Source organism: Sturnira hondurensis, unplaced genomic scaffold, assembly GCF_014824575.4.
Source record: "Sturnira hondurensis isolate 20B ecotype Veracruz unplaced genomic scaffold, ASM1482457v3 Scaffold0006829, whole genome shotgun sequence".
Classification (NCBI taxonomy): Eukaryota; Metazoa; Chordata; class Mammalia; order Chiroptera; family Phyllostomidae; genus Sturnira; species Sturnira hondurensis.
Genome location: NW_028079460.1, coordinates 1,681,849 through 1,702,183, shown reverse-complemented (window position 1 = coordinate 1,702,183; position 20,335 = coordinate 1,681,849). Strand labels below are relative to the sequence as shown.

The window sequence follows — 20,335 nt, the reverse complement described above, 5'->3', positions numbered from 1 at the left end:
GCTCTCTTCTCATGCCTGGCTGAGCAGAGTTAAGTGTGTGTCCTCTCCAACCTTCTAGGTCAGTGACGAGGTCTTCCCAGTGCCCGTTGACTGTGAGAGCAAAAGTAGTTGTAGTTCCCATCCCCCCAAGTTAGTGAATGCTTCTCTTACTCCCACCACGTCCAGTTGGGTCTTGCCATGTCTCCCTGAGGAACAGCCATGCCCAGGAGGTTTCCCATTTTAGCAGCTGGAATGGTCAGGGACAGCCTAGCCCTCTCTGCAGGCGTACTCCTATGTCCCCTGAGCAAAAGCAAAGCAGCTTGTGCTCTCCTCGGCAGCACCCACGCTAGAATTGGAGCGATGTGGAGAAGATTAGCATGGCCCCTCTGCAAGAATGACATGCAAACTCGTGAAGCATTCCATTTTTGTTTAAAGCAGCTTTTTAGATCTGGTTCAGCAGGACACTCTGGGTGGAAAGCCCCTACTCATTCTCTCCACCCCTCCTTCCCTTCCAGATCATCCCCAACTTCTATCCACCACTGGAGGGCCATGTGCGACAGGGTGTCTTTTCCTCCCTCAACCACATTGTGGAGAAACGGGTGTTGGCGTAAGGACTTTCGGCATCTGCGGGCAGAGGGAAGGGTTGTCCCTTTTTCCCCAGGTCAGGCACATCCGGATATTGCCGTACCACTGCTGACCCCTTACCTTGAGAGGTATAAAAAGTACTGGCTATGCTTCAGACAGCTGGGCATATGTTCTCCTGACTCTTAAAGAAATGTCTCCTGCCATGCTACAGAGGGTGTCAGATGCCTCCCCTGTCCCCTTGTTACCTCTCCGAGGCTCTGAGCGTAGCCCAGTTGTACTTGTTGGGCTTAGACTGTTACCTCCACGTCCAGTTAGAAGCGAGGAGCTCCGGAGTTGACCATCATTCATGTTCCCGTCAGGCATCTGGCTCCCCTGTTTGACAACCCTAAATTGGATAAGGAGCTGCGGGCAATGCTGAGGGAGAAGTTTCCTGAGTTCTGCAGCTCGCCCAGCCCACCTGTGGAAGGTATGGAACCCTCCCGTTTCATCTTCTGCTTCAGAAAATGGAGGCCTTCAGAGCTCCGGGGGGCAAGCGGAGGCCCTGTTTAGGGCCCATCCCTGTGCAGCTCTGCCTCTCGGACACTCCACTTTGTCTTCCCTTACCCAGGTCTCTTCTTAACTCATTTTTGTCTTGTCTTCCTGGCTCTCCCTCTCCATCTAGTCTTATCTGCCTTGAGCTAATCTCTCTTAACTCTTCTTTTACCTCTTGTTAGCCTGTCTTTGGTAGGGAGAGACGTTCATGGTCTGTGTTTACCTTACTTGGGTCTTGCCCACCTCTTCTTCTCCGAGGCCAGGGGCCTGGCCTTGGGGAAAGGCTGTCAGGTTGGGTCTCAAGTCTTCCTCCCAATTCCAGACACACACACTCTCTGTTTTGGTGGAGGGGTTAAGCCAAGCAAAACTTCCCAATTGGTTTAAAAGTAAAGAGCACTTGGGACTGTCCTTGGTCTTATCTACACACTGATCCTGAGTGGAGCATAGAGAGGTCATGACCTGCGTGGTTTTACTCCTGCCAGTGTCTCACTGCAAGTCCTGCAGGGTTGGGAGGGTAAGACCTTTATCCTCCCAGGGTTCGTATTCCACTTAGGTCATGAACTGTTTATTTTCTCACTTGCCCTTCAGTTCTCTAAGCTTGGGACATGTTAGAGGACATAGGAGATCATTAAATATCTGGTCTTTCTTTCCCAAGTCAAAATTGAGGAGCCAGTTTCCATGGAGATGGACAACCATATGTCAGACAAGGATGAGAGTTGCTACGACAACGCAGAGGCAGCTTTCAGTGATGATGAGGAGGATCTCAACAGCAAAGGTGAGGCCATAAGCAAGAGAAGTTGAGGGTGTGTCACCCTCAGAGGACCCACTGGCAGGAGCAGCCTCTCTGTGGTCTGTCTGTCGCCTTTGCCTCTGTGAGTTAGTTTTGGTAACAGGGGTACTGGCTGAGACTCCAAGGTGCTGAATCCTGCACTTGGCACTGAAGCAGGAGGGAAAAAAGGTGAAGTGGTTGCTGGCCTTATTTGCTCCTCAGGGCTGGGGCATGCACACAGCACTGAGTGTGGTGTGAGGAAGTGCAGGTTGTTCAGGGGGCTGTCTCTGTTGCTGGTGTCTAGGCAGAGTGACTTCTTTCCCACATCACTTCCTTCAGGAAAGAAGAGAGAGTTTCGCTTCCACCCAATCAAGGAGACAGTTGTGGAGGAGCCGGTTGATATCACCCCTTACCTTGACCAGCTGGACGAGTCCTTAAGGGACAAAGTGCTCCAGCTACAGAAGGGCAGGTAGGCGTACCTCTGCTCTCAGCCCTGGGACGTCCATCCCCAGCCTCTTCACCTGGTGCTTAGTGGGGTGGTAGGGTGGTGTGGTGGAGGGGATGTGGTAAGTGTATGGAGAGGTAGTTGAAGCTACATAAGGATTTATGGACTTGGCATGGGGCTGCCTCATTCCTCAGCACACAGGGTTCTCACTCTATATGTTCTGAGCCTCAGAATTTTGAAGCAGAATTATGGGGATTTCTCTACTGTATGGGCCTCTGCCCAGAGAGCAGCTAATTCTGCCCCAAGCGTCCCCACACAAGCCCATATTTACACAGAGCTTCTTTGTTTTGTCTCTATGCGTGTGAGTGTGCTTGCTGTTCTGGGTGTGTGTCCTGCCCTCTGCTGTCATTTACGTCCCTGAGATTTCCTCTCACTTCTGCACTGTAGTGATACAGAGGCCCAGTGTGAGGTCATGCAGGAAATTGTGGACCAGGTCCTGGAGGTAAGAAGGAACCCATCGCTTTAGGGAGGAAGCAGCCCAGCCTTCCGAGCTTTGAGCCCCCCTGGCAACTGATCCGCTCCTTTCCCTCGTCCAGTGGGTCCCTTCTGCTGGGCAGACGGGCTGGTCGATCCTAGAGGTGGAAGCAATGAGTGTGGGTAGTGGGAGAAGTGAGGCTTAGAGGTGGTGGTGACACTCTGTCCCTTGTCTCCCTACCCAGGAAGACTTTGACTCAGAGCAGCTGTCTGTCCTTGCGTCCTGCCTGCAGGAGCTCTTCAAGGCCCACTTCCGAGGGGAGGTGCTGCCCGAGGAGGTCACAGAGGAGTAAGATTTGTCTTTCTGACCCCCAGGCCTTTGGGAGCCAGAAGGCTCTAATTGCCTGAGTCCAAGGGGCACCTTGCTAAGGACTTGAGAAAAATCATCCGTTCAACTGATTTTTTTATTCTCACACATACTGATGCATTTAAACAAGGATTTATTTTTGCCTGCTGAAAGCTGAGCATACTGGGGCAGTAGACTAGCAGCCCCCACCCCGTGTGGCCTGCCCCCCCATCCCTGCACCCAGCAGCCCTTCAGGTGGGACTGGACCCTTTCCTGGATCTTTCTTAGAGGGCAAGAATCTTACTTTCAATGACGGTGACAACCCAGATGTAGTTTCCCCATGTCCAAGCCTTTAGAGCAGCAGGATATTTACTTTTAGTTAGGAGAGGAGCAGGCCGGCAGCATCTTGCCTCAAGCTGGTCCTCCATGATAGCTGCCTGCAGCCCACCCTCTCCGCTTACCTGAACTCGTATATCACCTTCCTCTCGCAGGTCCCTGGAGGAATCTGTGGGGAAGCCCCTCTACCTAATATTTAGGTGAGTATCCAGCTGTAGGAGGCGCTGCTCTTTCATCCATCCATCCATCCTTAGCACACATGTGCTGTGTCCTGGGGTAACGGGACCCCCTTTCTAGGAAGGAAGGGGTATGCAGCGGGCACGAGTAGACCGTGCCTCCTCGGCCTCCTAGGAGACTCTGCCCGAGGTAAAGCTCTGCTCCCTTCCTCCCGTCTCCCACCTCCAGGAACCTATGCCAGATGCAGGAAGACAACAGCAGCTTCTCGCTGCTTCTGGACCTTCTCTCTGAGCTGTACCAGAAGCAGCCCAAGATTGGCTACCACCTGCTCTACTACCTGAGGGCCAGGTGGGTACAGCCACCACACCTGGGGAGGCAGAAGCATTCTGGAGAGCCTCTCTTGGAACACGCGCTGGTTCCTCCACCCTTGTCCATGATCACTGGGCCTTCCGTGTGTCTTCTCATACTTAAAATAACAGCGTCGAAGTGTACAATTCAGTGGTTTTTAGTATGCTTGCAAAGTTGCACTACTGTCTAATTCAGAACAGTTTTATGACCCTGAAAAGAAACCCATACCCTTTGGCAGTCATTTCCCAGTCTCCCTGTTACCCACTGATTTGCTTTCTGTCTGTAGATTGACTTATTCTGGATACTTCCTATAAATGGGATCATACAGTCTGATTTTTCATGCCTGGCTTTCTTCACTTAGCACACCGTTTTCGAGGCTTATCCCCTAGCAGCGTGTGTCAGCACCCTGTTCCTTTTCCATGCCTGTTCACTCAGCGGTGGACGTTTTCGTCCTTTCCACGTCTGTGTTGTGAAGAGTTGTTGTGAACATTCACATACGACTTTGTGGGCTGATGTGTTTTCAGTTTTCCTGGGTGCGTACCTAGGAATGGAATTGCTGAGTCAAATGATAACTCTATTTTTAAATTTGTGAGGAACTGCCAAACTATTTTCCGAAGTGACTGCAGCCATTTTACATTCCCACCAGCAGTGCGTGAATTCTGATTTCTCTGCTTCACAAATCTTCTTGTATGGCTTTTTGATTATAGCTATACTAATGGGTGTGAAGTGGTATCTGAGTGTGGTCTTGATTTGCATTTTCCTGATGGCTAATGATGTTGAGCATCTTCTTTTTTTTTTAAGATTTTATTTTTTTAAATATTTATTTATTTATTTTTAGAGAAAGGAGAGGGCAGAGAAAAAGAGAGGGAGAGAGAGAGATCATGTGTGATCGATGTGTGGTTGCCTCTCATGTGCCCCCTACTGGGAACTGTGCCCAAAACCCAGGCATGTGTCCTGGCTGGGAATCGAACGAGAGACCCTTTGGTTTGCAGGCTGGTGCTCAATCCACTGAGCCACACCAGCAGGGTGAGGATCTTTTCATGAACTTACTGGACATTTGCATATTTTTGGAGAAATGTCCAAATTCATTTCTATTCTTTTTTAAAATATATTTTATCAATTATGCTATTACAATTGTCCTATTTCCCCCCCTTCATTCCCCTCCACCCTGCACACCCCCTCCCACCCACATTCCCCCCCTTTAGTTCATGTCCATGTGTCATACTTATAAGTTCTTCAGCTTCTACATTTCCCATACTATTCTTACCCTCCTGCTGTCTATTTTCTATCTACCGTCTATGCCACTTATTCTCTGTACCATTCCCCCCCCCCGCTGTCCCCTCCTCCCACTCCCCAGTTGCTAACCCTCCATGTGATCTCCATTTCTGTGATTCTTTTCCTGTTCTAGCTGTTTTCTTAGTTTGTTTTTGTTTTAGGTGTGGTTGTTAATAACTGTGAGTTTGCTGTCTTTTTACTGTTAATATTGTTCATATTTTTTATCTTTTTCTTAGATAAGTCCCTTTAACATTTCATATAATAAGGGCTCAGTGATGATGAACTCCTTGAACTTGACCTTATCTGAGAAGCGCTTTATCTGCCCTTCCATTCTAAATGAAAACTTTGCTGGATAGAGCAATCTTGGATGTAGGTCCTTGCTTTTCATGACTTGGAATACTTCTTTCCAGCCCCTTCTTGCCTGTAAGGTCTCTTTTGAGATATCAGCTGACAGTCTGATGGGAACTCCTTTGTAGGTGCTGTCCCCTTATCTCTTGCTGCTTCTAGGATTCTCTCCTTCATTTTAGTCTTGGCTAATGTAATTAGCCAAGGTGTACCTTGGTGTGTTCCTTCTTAGGTCCAACTTCTTTGGGACTCTCTGAGCTTCCTGGACTTCCTGGAAGTCTATTTGCTTTGTCAGAGTGGAAAAGTTCTCCTTTATTATTTGTTCAAATAAGTTTCCCACTTGTTGCTCTTCCTCTTCCCCTTCTGATACCCCTATAATTCAGATGTTGAAACATTTAAAGGTGTTCTGGAGGTTCCTAAGCCTCTCCTCATTTTTTTGAATTCTTGTTTCTTCATTCTTTTCTGTTTGGTTGTCTCTTTCTTCCTTCAGGTCCACTCCATTGATGTGAATCCCAGTTTTCTTCCCATCACTATTGGTTTCCTTTGCATTTTCCTTCATTTCACTTGATGTAGCCTTCATTTGTTCATCTAATTTGCGACCAACCAGTTGTGTGAGCATCCTGATCACCAGGGCTTTGAACTGTATCTGATAGGTTGACTATCTCTTAGTCACTTAAAAGGATTGGCTCTGGGGCTTTGATTTGTTCTTGTGTTGTTGTTTTTTTGTTTTTTTGGGGGGGGGTGTTTTTGGTTTTTTTTTTTCTGGTTGGGCCTGTTATGTAGTGTGGGGCAGAGTCTTAGGTGTTCACCAGGGTGGGGCAACCCAGTAACTGGGTTGTGATGCTGTATGTGGGGGTGGAGTCAGAGAGGGAACAATGGCACTTGCTCCACTCATATTTCAGTCCCTTCTGCCATTTCCCACAAGCAAACTGGGCCCTTCTGGTGCTGGTTCCTGGGTGGGTGGGCTTATGTGCATTCTAGGACCCAGTGGGTCTCTCCAACGAACTCTCCTATGAGGCTGGGAGTCTCTCCCAGAACCCCCACCAGTGTTCCAATCAGTGCTTTTAGGCTTCATATTCCGGCCCTGGGGCCCTGGATTGCGTGGTCTGTCTCACTGCCCATTTTTGCCCTGTTTATCTGCATGTAAATGTATGACCATGGTCAGCCAGCCACCTTGCGTGGCTCACTGGGTCTGCTGGCTGCCTCCCTGCGTCTGGGGTCTGCCAGCTGCCGCCTTTTCCTGCCTTTTCCTGCCTTTTCCTGCCTTTTCCTTTCCCCTCTCCGCCCCTCTTACCGGTCTGGATGAATGGTTGTCGGACTTCCATGCAGTTCAATTTTCTGTCTGTTGGTTGTTTTTTTGTTTCTGATATTTTGTTATTCTTAATTTTGGTTGTTCAAGGATGCACAGTGTGTCTACCTACACCTCCATCTTGGCCGGAAGTCATTCCTATTCTTAAAATTGGTTTGTCTTTATTATTAATTTTTAAGAGTTCACTTTATATTCTGAGTACAAATTCCTTATGAAATATGTGATTTGCATATATTTTTCTCCCATTCTTTGAGTTATCTTTTCACTTTCTGGCACCCTTTCAAACACAAAAGTTTTAAATTTTGATGAAGTCCATTTTATTCTTTTCTTTTGTCACCTCTGATTTTGGTATTATGAAGATTTACGCTTATGGCTCTGGCAGGTGTTGGTCAGTGGGATGAGTGCCAGTCTGCAAACCGTAGGGTCTCTGGTTCAATTCCCAGTCAGGGCACATGCCCAGGTTGCCGGCCAGGTCCCTGGTTGGGGGTGTGTGAGAGGCAACCGATTGATGTATCTCTCACGTATTGATGTTTCTCTCCCTCTCTTTCTAAATAAATAAAATCTTTAAATAAAGAAAAATACTTTATAAAAACCCGTTTTGCTTTTATGTATTCTAAGAAATACATAGTTTTTCATTTTTACATGTAGGCTCAGGCCCATTTTCTGTTCAGTTTTATGTATGACGAGAGGTAAGGGTGTCCATGTGTTGATGCCCTCATTGCTTAGAGCCCAGACAGCAGAAAAGAAAGCTTTCCGTAGCCTGACCTGAGCCCTCTTTCTCCTGTTCTTGACTCTCTCCACTAGGTAGCTGACTCATTGTAGTCAGAGCCCTGTCTAGGGCTCTGCGGAAAGGTGGGGAGAAAAAAGATTGTCTCCTTATTCCCATAAGGTATCAAGCCTCTGGGGAAGCAGGGAAAGCCATGAAACAGATCAGCCCAGGCACCTGGGGTAGCAAAGGGATTATAGTGGGAATCTACTTGAGGGATATTTGAAGTTGGGCGCTGGGGCCAGGCTGCTGGCTTAGGCCCAACTGGTCTTGCAGCAAAGCCGCCGCAGGGAAGATGAACCTGTACGAGTCGTTTGCTCAGGCCACCCAGCTGGGCGATCTGCACACCTGCTTAATGATGGACATGAAGGCCTGCCAGGAGGACGACGTGCGGCTGCTGTGCCACCTCACACCCTCCATCTACACAGAGGTCAGTGCCTCTGCCCGTGTCCCTGCGAGGGGGGCAGCGGCGGGCCCCATCTCATTGCACACAGCCCTGCCCCTCCTTCACCCACCCTCTCTGGACTTGGTGGGCTGTTTTTCCCCACGCCACAGCGGTCTCCTCCTATCTCTCTTTAAACATTTAAAAGTGTCTAAAAAGCCCTCAAGTTTATGTCCTGTGTTTTGCTGTGTGAGCTTGGACATGGGCATGTATACTTGGCTTCATGGCTTTGGGCTTATCTACTGGACCCAGGACGGGTCCCCCACCCAGACCCACATTCTCAAGCTCAGCCCTCTTGCCAGCTGACTGCTCGCCCTTGGGTTCTTTCTAATGGTTCCCAAAGACCAGGGTCTCTGGTGGAGATTCAACTTTGATTTCCCCAGCTCACCCCTCCATCTTCTCTGGGAACTGGCACATAGGAGGAGGTATCAGCTCTTCCTCCTCTGGTGAAAACTCACAGAAACTGGGAAATCAGGGCACTGGGTATGGGCATGACAGAAGGAACTGTTATCTCAGCCAAAAGCGGAGGGAGGAGAGGTGCGGGCGCCCAGCAAATGGCAGCTTCCCTCCCTGGTGAACTGTGTTCCTCAGAAGGGTCCTGCCCACCCCCCACACGCTGAGCACTCACACACTCTCTGTACCTTCCCTTCTTTGACCAAGGGTCAGAGTTAATTGGATTTATTTCTCTTCTGCCAGAGATACAAATGTGTATTCCATCACCAGACAGAATGAACTGTCATGACCGGTCCCTTTCAGCTCTAGCTTTGTCTCTATATAGCTCCCTTTCCTTTCCTAACACACACACACACACACACACACACACACACACACACTCTACCATGATGTGCGCACACAGAGAGCACAATCTGGTTCTCAGTGGTTGGGTTCCTGGCTTCATAGTTGTTAGGACCCCTCGTCTGGCTAACCCAGGCCCCTGCCCCAAGCAGTCGGTGAGGCAGCGGGCTGGGTTGCGAGGTGACAGGCAGGGGGTGCACCCGGGACTCTTGCCCTACTTTCCCTCTTTTCTCTCCAGTTTCCAGACGAGACCCTGCGGAGTGGAGAGTTGCTGAACATGATTGTGGCTGTTATCGATTCTGCACAGGTGAACATCGAGCTGTCATCCTGAGAGGTGTGGGAGGCGGGGCTGGGGAAGTCAGGACTTCTGACCGAGCCTGCACTGCTCCAGGCTGCCGCGGTGTGCGCTTTTCCTGGTAGGACTGGGACGGAGAGCAGAGCCCTGGAGAGCCAGGTGGGGCTGGCAGTCCTCCAGCAGTTCCCCTTCTCCATACTCTTTGGGCACTTCTGCTCCACAGGGAAGGTGAAGGGATTGCTTTTTGATCTCAGCAGGTCTTCCCCTTGGCTCAGGGCGAAAATGGTCAGACCATTTATGACCGCTTCTGTTTGACCTTTCCGCCATTCATAGGTCCCCAGAGGCTGTAGCTTTGCTTATATCCATTATCAGGCCTGAACTAGGGTCTTCTTTCTCTTCCTTCTCCCCACTCGTCTGTAAAGGAGGAAACTTAACATTCAAAAGCCTGTCCTTTGCTTTGCTTTTCCCCAAATCTGAAATCCGGAGCTCCACCTCCGTGGCCCTTCCCCCCTCCTCAGGCACAGGCTGGGTGGTCAGAAGCCCAGACGGTAGCTGGGGAGAGAAGTTGCCCGTTACCTTGCTTCAGAGTGTGAGGGGTGGTTTTTGTTAACTGTATTTGCCCCAGACGGGCCTGTGCGTACCACTGAGAGACCCTAGCATCCGTATATGTCCTTTCCTCCTCGTCCTTTTCAACTAGGTTTTCACTTCCTCTGGTTTTTCCCCATATGAGCCCTCCTGCTTCTCCTTCCATACCATCTTCCCGGCCCCTTTCAGAACCAATGGGTTGTGCCTTCTTCCTCCTACTCCTCAGCTCCAGGAGCTGGTCTGCCATGTGATGATGGGGAACCTGGTCATGTTTCGAAAAGACTCAGTCCTCAACATACTCAGTAAGTGAGCAGACCCTTTGGTAACCTTGGGAGAAGATGGGGCGGCAGCGGTTGCCTAGTAACAGGAAAGCTGCTTCTGGGGCTGAGAATGGGGTAGAACGGTGCTGCGCCCTGCTGGGTGGTCTTGGGCCATGTCTCTCTGGGTCTGTTTCTTGCTCTGTAAAATGGAAAGATAGCCTCCAGCCTTCGGGCTGATGGGAGTACAGAAGCTATCTGAAGGCTTTGGAAATACGCTTTTTGTGGAAAGGAAGAGTATCTGTAGGCTTAGGAGTGGGGTGCAGGTTGTTAGGGGAGAGATGTGGGGGAGGAAATTTAATGTCTCTTCATGCCCTGGCTGGGTAGCTCAGTTGGTTAGAGTGACATCCGCAATACGCCAAGGTTGTGGGTTCAACCCCTGGTCGGGGCGCAAACAAGAATCAACCAGTGAATGCATAAATAAGTGGAACAAGAAATTAATGGTTTTTTCTCTTTCCCTTCCTGTCTCTCTCTAAAATAGAAAAATAAAAAAACAAAAAAGACTAAAAACGCTGTCTCCTCACTGTCTCTCACAGTCCAGAGCTTAGACTGGGAGACTTTTGAGCAGTACTGTGCCTGGCAGCTCTTCCTGGCCCACAACATCCCTCTGGAGACCATCATCCCCATCTTGCAGCACCTCAAGTACAAGGGTGAGTGGGGTCGTGGGCAGGGAGCCTGGTAATGGGACACCCCCAGTCTGGCTGGGGCAAGACTGAGGCCTGTCGATACCTACATGAGCCCAGACCCACTGCTCCCTTTCCCACCCAAGTGCCCTGTGGAAGGGCAGGCTCCCAGTCAGTCACTTGTGCCCTTAGCGGGGTCCTGCAGGCCCTTTCTGAGCCAGGTGCTGGGCTGGGGTTCCAGTGGCCCAGGGTTTTACAGGAATGGGGTAGGAGACTGGTCTTCCTGGCTCCTGAAGATTACTTTTGCTCCTCCCAGTGGCGGTTGGGGGATGGGTGAGGTGCCAGGTTATCCTCCTGGAATTCTACATCCCTCTGAATGGCCTCTGCCCTCCCCACAGAGCACCCAGAGGCCTTGTCTTGCCTCCTGCTTCAGCTCCGGAGAGAGAAGTGAGTTCAACCCCAGGAGTCAACGAGCCGCCGGTCCAACACACCAAGAGATGCTCCTGAATCTGGGGCTTTAGTCCTGCCCCTTTGGCCATGTTTCTTCCCATTGTTGACACAGGCTTGTTCTGCCCTTCCCATAGCGATTTACAAATAAGCAGCTCCCCTGGGATCCGGGCTTCCTCTTGACTTCACCCCCCTGCCCACCAGGAGCTGCCCTGGAGGTGGGGACCGGACATCCCTGTTTCCTGCTGCCACAGCAGTTCTAATCCCAGTGGCTTCTGCTCCCCTCCCCCAGGCTCCTGAGGCCACCACAGGCCTAATTCAGGAGGAGGAAGGATCAGAGCAGAGGGGTCACACGCCACCCCCTTCCTCAGCCGGCCCTGCCGTGCTCTAGGCTCCGCTCCGGTGGAGCAGAGAGGCAGAGAAGGCCAAGGTCCCTCCCTCCATCACAGGCACTGTTGCAACAGCCCCACATAAATGGGGCAACAACTGCCTTTCTTTCCCTTCCCACCTTGTTGTCTACCTTCCACCTTTTCTCCTCTCTTGCCTGAGAGACCAGAAATGGTGCCAAGTGTCCTAAAAGAAGTAGAAAGGTTGGAGGGCCCTGTGGGGGCTATGGCTTCGCATCCCTCCCTCGTGCCTCCCCCAGACGGGATACCAGGGCAGCCTACAGATCTGGCGTGCAGGAGTGGGGCCGTGTTCACGTGCCGTGTGCTGTCCTTTTGCCTCCGCGGCCCATTTCCTGAGTGTTTTGGGCAAAATGGGGGATATGTGGAGGCTTCCTTTCACACACACACACACACACACACACACACGCACATTCTACTAGCCCAGGAACTAAAGAGTCTCACTTCTTGTCTCCTGCCTTCTGCAAAGGACGGAACCAGGCATTCCTTGCCCAAAGAGAAGAGGGAGAGGGATGTGAGAGGAGGAAGCTGCAGCCGGACTCGGGTGGGGCAGGGGTGGGGCAGGCTGCGGTTTGGGAAATGAGTCCGGGGGAGAGAGCCAGCGGTTCCCGAGGCCAGTTGTGTGAGCGGTGGCCCGTCGCCCCTCTCACACCCCAGGCCCAGCGAGGAGATGGTGAAGATGGTGCTGAGCCGGCCCTGCCACCCCGACGACCAGTTCACCACCAGCATCCTGCGGCACTGGTGCATGAAGCACGATGAGCTGCTGGCCGAGCACATCAAGGCCCTGCTCATCAAGAACAACAGTCTCCCGCGAAAGAGGCAGAGGTGGGCGGAGGCCCTGCGGGACCCCCAGGCCAGGCTGCCACTCTCCAAAGGCCGTGGCAGTCCATGTTGTCCCTGCCTGGCTTGTGGGTGACACCTAGTGGTCTGAAGTTCCAGGCCTGCGGGACCGTGGTGGCCCCTTCCCCTTCCTAGTGCTCTGTGGCTGGTCCCTGTTCTCACTCACCTCCCGCATCCCACCCTGCCCCTCCCAGCCTCTGTGTCCCCCCTGTGTGGGCTGCCTCTGACTTCAGGAGGGACCCTGGCTGGGGAGAGTGTCTTGCACTCCTGGAGGCCTCACTTCCAACTCGGGGTCTGGTTCTCCCGACTTGCCTGCAGCCTGAGGAGCTCCAGCAGCAAGCTGGCCCAGCTGACTCTGGAGCAGATCCTGGAGCATCTGGACAACCTGCGTCTCAACCTGACCAACACCAAGCAGAACTGTATGCTTTCTCGCCCTCCCCGAGTCTAGCACGCCTGGTGCTGCCCCAGCTCAGACCACCCCGAGTCGGGTGGGAGCAGGAGAGGAGAAAATCACCCCTGGGTACCGATTATTAAGCTCCCAGAAATCTGACTCTTCTTTCTTTCCTGCTGTCTCTTCCTTCTTCCTCTAGTTTTCAGCCAGACCCCAATTCTCCAGGCTCTGCAGCATGTCCAGGCGAGCTGTGATGAAGCCCACAAGATGAAGTGAGGCTCCTTGGGAAATAGTAGGCGGCCTAGGGAGGGGGCCGGCTGGGGACTCAAACTTCATGACCAGTAAGACTGTGGGGCTGAAGAGAAACAAGACCATGGGGCAGAGGTGGAAGGAAGGTCAGGGCCGGAGGCCCCCACTCTGAGAGCGCGCACTCCTTTCCCGCAGGTTCAGTGACCTCTTCTCCCTGGCCGAGGAATATGAGGACTCTTCCACCAAGCCACCCAAGAGCCGGCGAAAAGCAGCTCTGTCCAGCCCCCGGAGTCGAAAGAATGCCACGCAGCCCCCCAATGCTGAGGAAGAGTCTGGCTCCAGCAGTGCCTCGGTGAGCCCCCTAACCAGTGCACAGGAAGAGGAGCGTGGGGTGCAGGTAGAGTTGGGGCAGCAGCTGTTAGGCTAATGACACCCCCCTTCAATCTCTTTCAGGAGGAAGAAGACACAAAACCGAAGCCCACCAAGAGGAAACGGAAGGGGTCTTGTGCAGTGGGGTCTGACAGTGACTGAGGCCCCCCACTCCCATCCCACCCCTCATTGGACCACCCTCCCCTCCTTGGAGAATCAAAGGTTTAATAGGGGCTGGGGAGATCGTAGGGGAGACGCTTTCTCCCCCATCCCAACACTCAGCTGGTGGGAAGCCTGATGAGCTGCCACGCAGCCCCTAGCCCTCACCCTGCACTCCCCGGGCCTCCAGCCCGTCCCACTGCTGCTCCCACCAGTACTTGGGTTCCCGCTAAAGCCAGAGCTTGTGCAAAACCCGGACGGTGGAGGAAGTCCTCAGGACCCTGCCCTTCCCCAGCCTCCCAAAGAGCTATTAAACCAAGAGGAGAAATGGCAGAGGGGTAGCTGGCCAGGGAGCCGAGGAGAGGAAAGACTCAAGTGTGCAAGTGTCCCTTCTGATGCCCCCTGTCGTGTACCCCCTTCAGGCCTTGATTTGCCCTGAACGGGCATTTTATAGTTGCTTTCCATACACCAGAATGAAAGGGGCACTTAATCAGTGACAATTTCTTGCTGCCTGTTTTTTTCCAAGGGGTAAACGCCACAAGTGTTAAGGAAGAAACCTGACAGGGAGGCCACAGCCCCACCTGGGGTGCCCAGGAGGCTTGTGTTGGCCTGAGGTCGGTGCCTCAGGCTGGGCCAGAGCCCCAGGGTGTGGCAGAGACACGTTCCACGGAACTGTCGATGGGTCCCATTGCCTTGTTTTCCCCCCCAGAGATAATCGTGTTTTAAAACCTGTTTTTAAATGACAATAAAACAAGCCAGAACCTCTTTTGTGCCAGAGTTGCTGCCCCCGTTTGCCCTGTGCATGTACAGGTGGTCTCATTTGACACCCCCGCTGTGGCTTCACAATTTCCCTTTTCCCTTCCTGTCTTCCCCTCTTTTGTCTGAAGCAGAGGGGGCTTGGCTTTGCCCTCCCGAACCCCCATCGTCCAGCTGCCCCTGTCTAGGCAGGAATTGATGCTCCAGTTTCCAGTAGGGTGAGGCCTGTCCTTAACCATCTCTCAAGAATTAGAGACTTCTAGAATTTGTCATACTCCATTGAGTAAGGACACATGCCAGCTCTGAGAGGACTAAGTGCCCGGGGTCAGGCAGGCCCCCACCTGATCCCAAAGGACACGTGCAGAGAGTTCAGTGGCCCCGGAAGAGGCTCCCTCTTTCTTCGCAGCCTGTGCACCCGCAGGAAGAGCTCCTTGGCTGTGCCTTCGTTCCCCTGCCGGAGGAACGAAGGGAGGTTGGGTGTCCAGACGAAGAGAAGTCAAGTTCAGGCTGACAGAGACCGCTCCAGTTCAGCCTGCATGCTCCTCTCAGAATCCGGGTTCTCCACTCCCTCAACGCGGCGGCCCCTCCCTTTGAAACTCTAAACCGCCCGAGGCCTCTTTTCCTTCCTCTCTCCTTCCCCAGTTTCCTCTGCCCCATTAAAACCAGGATGGAAAGCATTGGCTGGCTGGCCCCAATTATTGTACGCTTGTGCAAAGGGAGGGGCCTCCGACGTGGCCCCTCCAGAAATCTGGCCGGGCCTCCACCTTCCCCTACTTAACTGTCAGCCCCCACCCATCGCTTCAGGCGTGGGTCTGGTTACCACGTCGGGACTTGGCAGCACCAAACAGGCAAGGGGTTGACTTCAGTCTTTTGGGACGGAGCAGTGGCACCCTCCCGTTCCAGGTGCCAATGAGTGGATCAGATGGATTTTGATCCAAAAGCCCTGGTTCTCAGACCTGGACGCCAAAGTCCAGCCAGATGCCTAAACTGCCCTTGAGAAGGAACCTAAAAGATGACCCTGAGATTGAGGGAAGGTGAGAGCACCTCAAAGAACCTGGTGGGGTGCGGGCAACTAGCTGGGAGGGAGGGCTCCCAGGGCGGAGCTTGAGGGTGGGGAGGCCGGGAGTGCTGGGCCCGTCCCCCCCTCCGCCCCCGCTCTCCTCCAGGGGGAAGGGTCGTGTGCCAGCGCACGCGCGCTCCAGTGGAGCAGTCTCACAGAACGAGAGGTCCCAGTTTTTCAGACTCGAGTAGTAGGGCTGACCGCGAACGGCTGGGGCCAATCCGTGCGGAGACCAAGAAGAGGGCACCATGGCTACCCTCCTGCTGCTGCTCCTGTTGCTGCTGTTGCCGCTACTGCTGCACCTCTGGCCTCAGTGGCGCTGGCTGGCAGCAGACTTGGCCTTCACGGTGCGCGCCCTACGCTGCAAACGCGCGCTTCGAGCACGCGCCCTGGCTGCGGCCACAGCCGACTCGCAGGGTCCGGAGGGGGGTTGCAGCCTGGCCTGGCGTCTCGCACAACTGGCTCGCCAGCAGCCGGCGCACACCTTCCTTATCCACGGCTCGCAGTGCTTCAGCTACGCTGAGGCCGAGCACCAGAGCAATCGGGCGGCACGCGCCTTCCTGCGCGCGCGGGGCTGGGGAGGGGTCAGCGGCTGCGCTTCTGGGGGCGCCCGGGAGGGCGAAGGAGCAGTCGGAAGTGGGGAGGCGCAGGCCGCGAGGGATGGGAATGGTGCGGCCCCTCTGGCACCCGGAGCCACCGTGGCGCTGCTCCTTCCTGCCTCCCCGGAGTTCTTGTGGCTTTGGTTCGGGCTAGCCAAGGCCGGCCTGTGTACGGCCTTTGTACCCACCGCCCTGCGCCGGGGACCCCTACTGCACTGCCTCCGAAGCTGCGGCGCGAGCGCCCTAGTGCTGGCGCCAGGTAAGGCTGGATAGCCCTGCGGGGCGGCGTCTGCAGGAAAGGGGCGTGTCGCAAGTTGGAAGGGTTGGGCCGCGAAGGGACGGAGGAAGTTACCCTGGGGTTTGCAATGGGTGGGGATACATCTCTGGATTTGCGAGAAGGTGGAGCTGGGTCTTCGGTTACCCACAAATGCCCAAAAAGTCAGGCCCCAGGTCTCAAGTCTGTCATGGGATGTCCATACTCTTCACTCTCACCCAAAAGCAGTGCGGAAGAGGGGGAGTGGGGAGAGAGGCGGCACAAACAGGCTACGGGGTAGGGAAGGCTTCTGGGTGACCTTAGGTGGAGCCATGGAGCTTGGCGCTTTCCTACCGCATCTAGAGTTTCTGGAGTCACTGGAGCCTGACCTGCTGGCCCTGAGAGCCATGGGGCTCCACCTGTGGGCTGCAGGGCCTGAAACCCGTTCTGCTGGAATCAGCGATTTGCTGGCTGAGGTCTCGGCTGAATTGGATGGGCCTGTGCCCGGGTACCTGTCTGCTCCCCAAAGCATAATGGACACATGCCTGTACATCTTCACCTCTGGCACTACTGGTAAGGACTGGACACCATGCTTACTTCCCAGAAACGAAGGCAGAGAAGGCAGGGTCTGGGAACAGGAACAGGGACTCCTCAGCTCCCAGGCCACCCCTTCAGACCGCCTCTCCCCGCCCCCAGAGAAGGTGCTAATCCCTGCATCATCCTTATCCTCCNCCCCCCCCCCCCCCCCCCCCCGCCGCCCCGATGATTTCTCCTCCTCCCTGAACTCCCTATATTTCCAAGGCAGTCTGGCTTCCCTTCTCAGCTTCATTCCTGCCTCTGCCTCTTTCTGTGGGAAACCCAGCAGGAGCTGAGGGGAAGGCAGAGCTTGGAGCTGAGTCCCTTCCCCTGGTCTCCTCCCACCCTTAGGCCTCCCCAAGGCTGCTCGGATCAGTCACCAGAAGGTCCTGCAGTGCCAGGGGTTCTACCAGCTGTGTGGTGCCCACCAGGAGGATGTGATCTACCTGGCCCTCCCACTCTACCACATGGCCGGCTCCCTGTTGGGCATTGTGGGCTGCTTGGGCATTGGTCAGTCTCCCCCACCCAACCCCCTTTCGATCCTTTAGAACACGTTTAGCAAGCACCTGCTGTGCTGCTAGCTTGGGGTGCCCCTGAGTCCTTCAGGTAGAAAATCCTGAGCAAGGAGGAGGTAGGGCCTACTCTCCAGGAGCTCCTGATTCGATGGAGAAATGCTGCCTGCACGGACCTGCAGACTGAGCGACTTGGGAGGTCGCATGGGTCACAGAACTCTGGAGTCCAGGGGCAAGGGGACAGAAGTGTCAGCCCAGCAGGAGGCAAAGGAAGAGGGCTAGGACTGGGGCAAGGAATAGAGATGGACTGTTTGGGGACAGGGAGAGGAAAAGGGCATTAACCTCTCTGAGGCACTGACGGGGACGGCAGAGGGCCAACTCAGCCTGCCCACCCACAAGTGGGAAGGCCACAGGGAAGCTGCGCTGTGGCGAAGGCTAGTGTTGGGAAGAAGCGGGTTGGGGCTCCCCCTGCAGCCCTTAACCCCACTTCCTCCCTCCCTTCCGACTTTGGCAGGGGCCACAGTGGTGCTGAAGTCCAAGTTCTCGGCTGGTCAGTTCTGGGAGGACTGCCAGAAACACAGGGTGACCGTGTTCCAGTACATCGGGGAATTATGCCGCTATCTTGTCAACCAGCCCCCGGTGTGTGGGCACAGATGCTGGGCTGAGCTGCCAAGGCAGGGAAATGGGCAGATGATGGGAGACACTGCGACAGTTGTCTGGGAGTCGGAGGGAGGTGCAGCAAGAAGAAAGTCGCAGGGTCAGGAAGGGAGCCTGGCTCTGTGGGACCTCTGATGCGTAGGCCATGGAGCATCACGGCAGAAAAGGGTTTCTAGGGAATGGGGAACAAGACTTCACTTTGGAGAGCTGGCACGTTGGTGTTGAGCTCCTGCCCCTCCCCGCACTCCCCACAGAGTCAGGCAGAACGTGGACATAAGGTCCGGCTGGCAGTGGGCAGTGGACTGCGCCCAGACACCTGGGAGCGTTTTGTGCGGCGCTTCGGGCCCCTGCAGGTGCTGGAGACGTATGGACTGACAGAGGGCAACGTGGCGACTTTCAACTACACAGGACAGCGAGGTGCTGTGGGCCGAGCTTCCTGGCTTTACAAGGTGAGGAGTAGGAAGGAAACCGGAGACCCCCGTGATAGCAGGGGTTGGCTGGGGGGGCACTCATGCAACTGAAGTGACTCAGTGCCTGGGTCTCCCTTCCCCCAGCATGTCTTCCCCTTCTCTCTGATTCGCTATGATGTCACCACAGGGGAGCCACTTCGGGACACCCGAGGGCACTGTGTGCCCACATCTCCAGGTTTGTGCTCAGGCAGGGTAGGTGGTGAAGCTGGCAAAGGAGGCTTAGCATCGGAGAATGGGGCGAGAGGCAAGCAGGGCAGCCACCCCTGACCCCGTGACTCTGCCAGGTGAACCAGGGCTGCTGGTGACCCCGGTGAGCCAGCAGTCCCCGTTCCTGGGCTACGCTGGGGACCCAGAGCTGGCCGAGGGAAAGCTGCTCAAGGATGTCTTCCAGCCTGGGGATGTTTTCTTCAACACTGGAGACCTGCTGGTCTGCGATGACCAAGGCTTCCTTCGCTTCCATGATCGCACTGGGGACACCTTCAGGTCTCTCTCCCTAACTTCCTGACTCCTTCCTGGGCGTCTGATCTCTGGCCCAGGCCCCTAAACCTCAGCTCGCTAATCTGCCCCAGCCCAGCTCCTCACCTCCCCTCGCACCTCAGAGCCGCGAGACACCGCTTCCCCCGGTGACCATCTGGCACCCTGACCTTGTCCCTGATATTCCCTCCCTCCCGACTCCTCAGGCCCTGCCCCCTGACTCCTGGTTTTGTGTCTCTGCACTCCTGGCAGGTGGAAGGGAGAGAACGTGGCCACAACGGAGGTGGCGGAGGCCTTGGAGGCCCTGGACTTCCTGCAGGAGGTGAACGTCTACGGCGTCACTGTGCCAGGTGCCCAGCCGTGGGGGGTGGGGACGCCTGCCCATCTCCCAGGATTGCTATGACTCGGGCACAGGGAACATGAGGCTGAGCCTTGCCCCCCAACCCCAGGGCACGAAGGCAGGGCTGGAATGGCGGCCCTGGTTCTGCGTCCCCCCCACTCGTTGGACCTTGTGCAGCTCTACACCCATGTTTCTGAGAACTTGCCGCCTTATGCCTGGCCCCGGTTCCTAAGGCTCCAGGTAACCGTCCACTCCTGCTGTGATCTCTCACCCATATATGCGTGGCAGTCGGTAGCTCCCACACCCCACAAAGGGGCCCCCACATAATATACTCTGAAGAAAACGAACACCTCCTTCCCAGACATGCTTCTCACCCCTTCATTTGTCTAGGTTTGGCCCCTTCTCTTCCCTGCCACCGCCTTCTCTAAACCCTGACATCCTTGCCCACTGTCCCCAGACAAGCCCCTCAATAAAATGTAGGCATCTCACCTGAGCCATCTGGGTAGAGTACTCCTTTCTTCAACTCCCTTGACGCCCTCTCCCCAGGAGTCTCTGGCCACCACAGAGACCTTCAAGCAGCAGAAGGTCCGGATGGCAAAGGAGGGCTTTGACCCGAGCGCACTCTGCGACCCCCTGTACATTCTAGACCAAGCCAGGGGCGCCTACCTGCCCCTCACACCTGCCCGGCATGGAGCCCTCCTGGCTGGGGACCTTCGAATCTGAGAGCCCTCCACGCGCAGCTGAAGGAGGGGCTGTGTGGGGTGGGGGCATTGAAGGTGTCCAGGGGCTGTCTTTTCTGTACTAGATTTGTAATCCCCGTTTTGTAATAAATGTGGCCAGAGCCGGTCTGGCTGTCTGTCTCGTCTCCAGTACGCCTCCCTCTCTGCTGTGGAACTGCTTTCCCTCCGGTGTTGGCTCCCAGCCCACAGCCCAGGCCCTCCTGCCCTGCCTTCATGTGGGCCTCGGTGTTTCCTCTCAGGTGAGCCCGGGCCATCCTCGTCCTCAGAGAACCCTGATGACTGATGTCTGTGTGTGTG

The 20,335-nt window shown here is 54.6% G+C and overlaps 2 protein-coding genes and 1 non-coding gene across 4 annotated transcripts in view; all 3 read left to right on the top strand.

The window, feature by feature from the left end:
• Window positions 1-14,390, top strand: part of INTS3 (integrator complex subunit 3) — a 36,498-nt gene extending 22,108 nt beyond the window's left edge. Inside the window, exons 13-30 of the mRNA XM_037050721.1 lie at window positions 495-586; window positions 924-1,030; window positions 1,751-1,870; window positions 2,204-2,333; window positions 2,757-2,811; window positions 3,029-3,132; window positions 3,621-3,665; window positions 3,871-3,990; window positions 7,962-8,115; window positions 9,161-9,229; window positions 10,029-10,104; window positions 10,656-10,769; window positions 11,141-11,189; window positions 12,251-12,418; window positions 12,752-12,852; window positions 13,024-13,096; window positions 13,269-13,425; window positions 13,527-14,390. Coding sequence (XP_036906616.1) covers window positions 495-586; window positions 924-1,030; window positions 1,751-1,870; window positions 2,204-2,333; window positions 2,757-2,811; window positions 3,029-3,132; window positions 3,621-3,665; window positions 3,871-3,990; window positions 7,962-8,115; window positions 9,161-9,229; window positions 10,029-10,104; window positions 10,656-10,769; window positions 11,141-11,189; window positions 12,251-12,418; window positions 12,752-12,852; window positions 13,024-13,096; window positions 13,269-13,425; window positions 13,527-13,604 — 1,812 coding nt within the window. The 3' untranslated portion in view covers window positions 13,605-14,390. The remainder of the gene's footprint in view (window positions 1-494; window positions 587-923; window positions 1,031-1,750; window positions 1,871-2,203; window positions 2,334-2,756; window positions 2,812-3,028; window positions 3,133-3,620; window positions 3,666-3,870; window positions 3,991-7,961; window positions 8,116-9,160; window positions 9,230-10,028; window positions 10,105-10,655; window positions 10,770-11,140; window positions 11,190-12,250; window positions 12,419-12,751; window positions 12,853-13,023; window positions 13,097-13,268; window positions 13,426-13,526) is intronic.
• Window positions 302-408, top strand: LOC118990237 (U6 spliceosomal RNA). The gene has a single exon (XR_005067184.1). It is a non-coding gene; the product is annotated as a U6 spliceosomal RNA (small nuclear RNA).
• Window positions 14,391-15,102: 712 nt separating the features above from the next.
• Window positions 15,103-20,141, top strand: SLC27A3 (solute carrier family 27 member 3). Of its 2 annotated transcripts, none has more exons than XM_037050722.1 (10): window positions 15,103-16,275; window positions 16,633-16,842; window positions 17,197-17,355; window positions 17,872-17,996; window positions 18,269-18,463; window positions 18,569-18,659; window positions 18,769-18,967; window positions 19,211-19,308; window positions 19,408-19,538; window positions 19,845-20,141. In XM_037050722.1, exons 1-10 carry the CDS (start codon window positions 15,666-15,668, stop codon window positions 20,019-20,021), a joined length of 1,995 nt encoding a protein of 664 aa, XP_036906617.1. In that variant the 5' UTR covers window positions 15,103-15,665; the 3' UTR covers window positions 20,022-20,141. The 2 variants fall into 2 exon arrangements, with proteins under 2 accessions (XP_036906617.1, XP_036906618.1); XM_037050723.1 differs by having other exon boundaries at window positions 19,211-19,280; window positions 19,845-19,935.
• The last annotated feature ends 194 nt before the right edge of the window (window positions 20,142-20,335 follow it).

Bases quoted from the DNA above. Each gene is read 5' to 3' on its own strand.
- SLC27A3 (XM_037050722.1), top strand. From the start codon at position 15,666: ATGGCTACCCTCCTGCTGCTGCTCCTGTTGCTGCTGTTGCCGCTACTG. The intron at 18,660-18,768 runs GTTTGTGCTCAG...TGACTCTGCCAG, and splicing joins CTGTGTGCCCACATCTCCAG to GTGAACCAGGGCTGCTGGTG. The intron at 18,968-19,210 runs GTCTCTCTCCCT...CACTCCTGGCAG, and splicing joins CGCACTGGGGACACCTTCAG to GTGGAAGGGAGAGAACGTGG.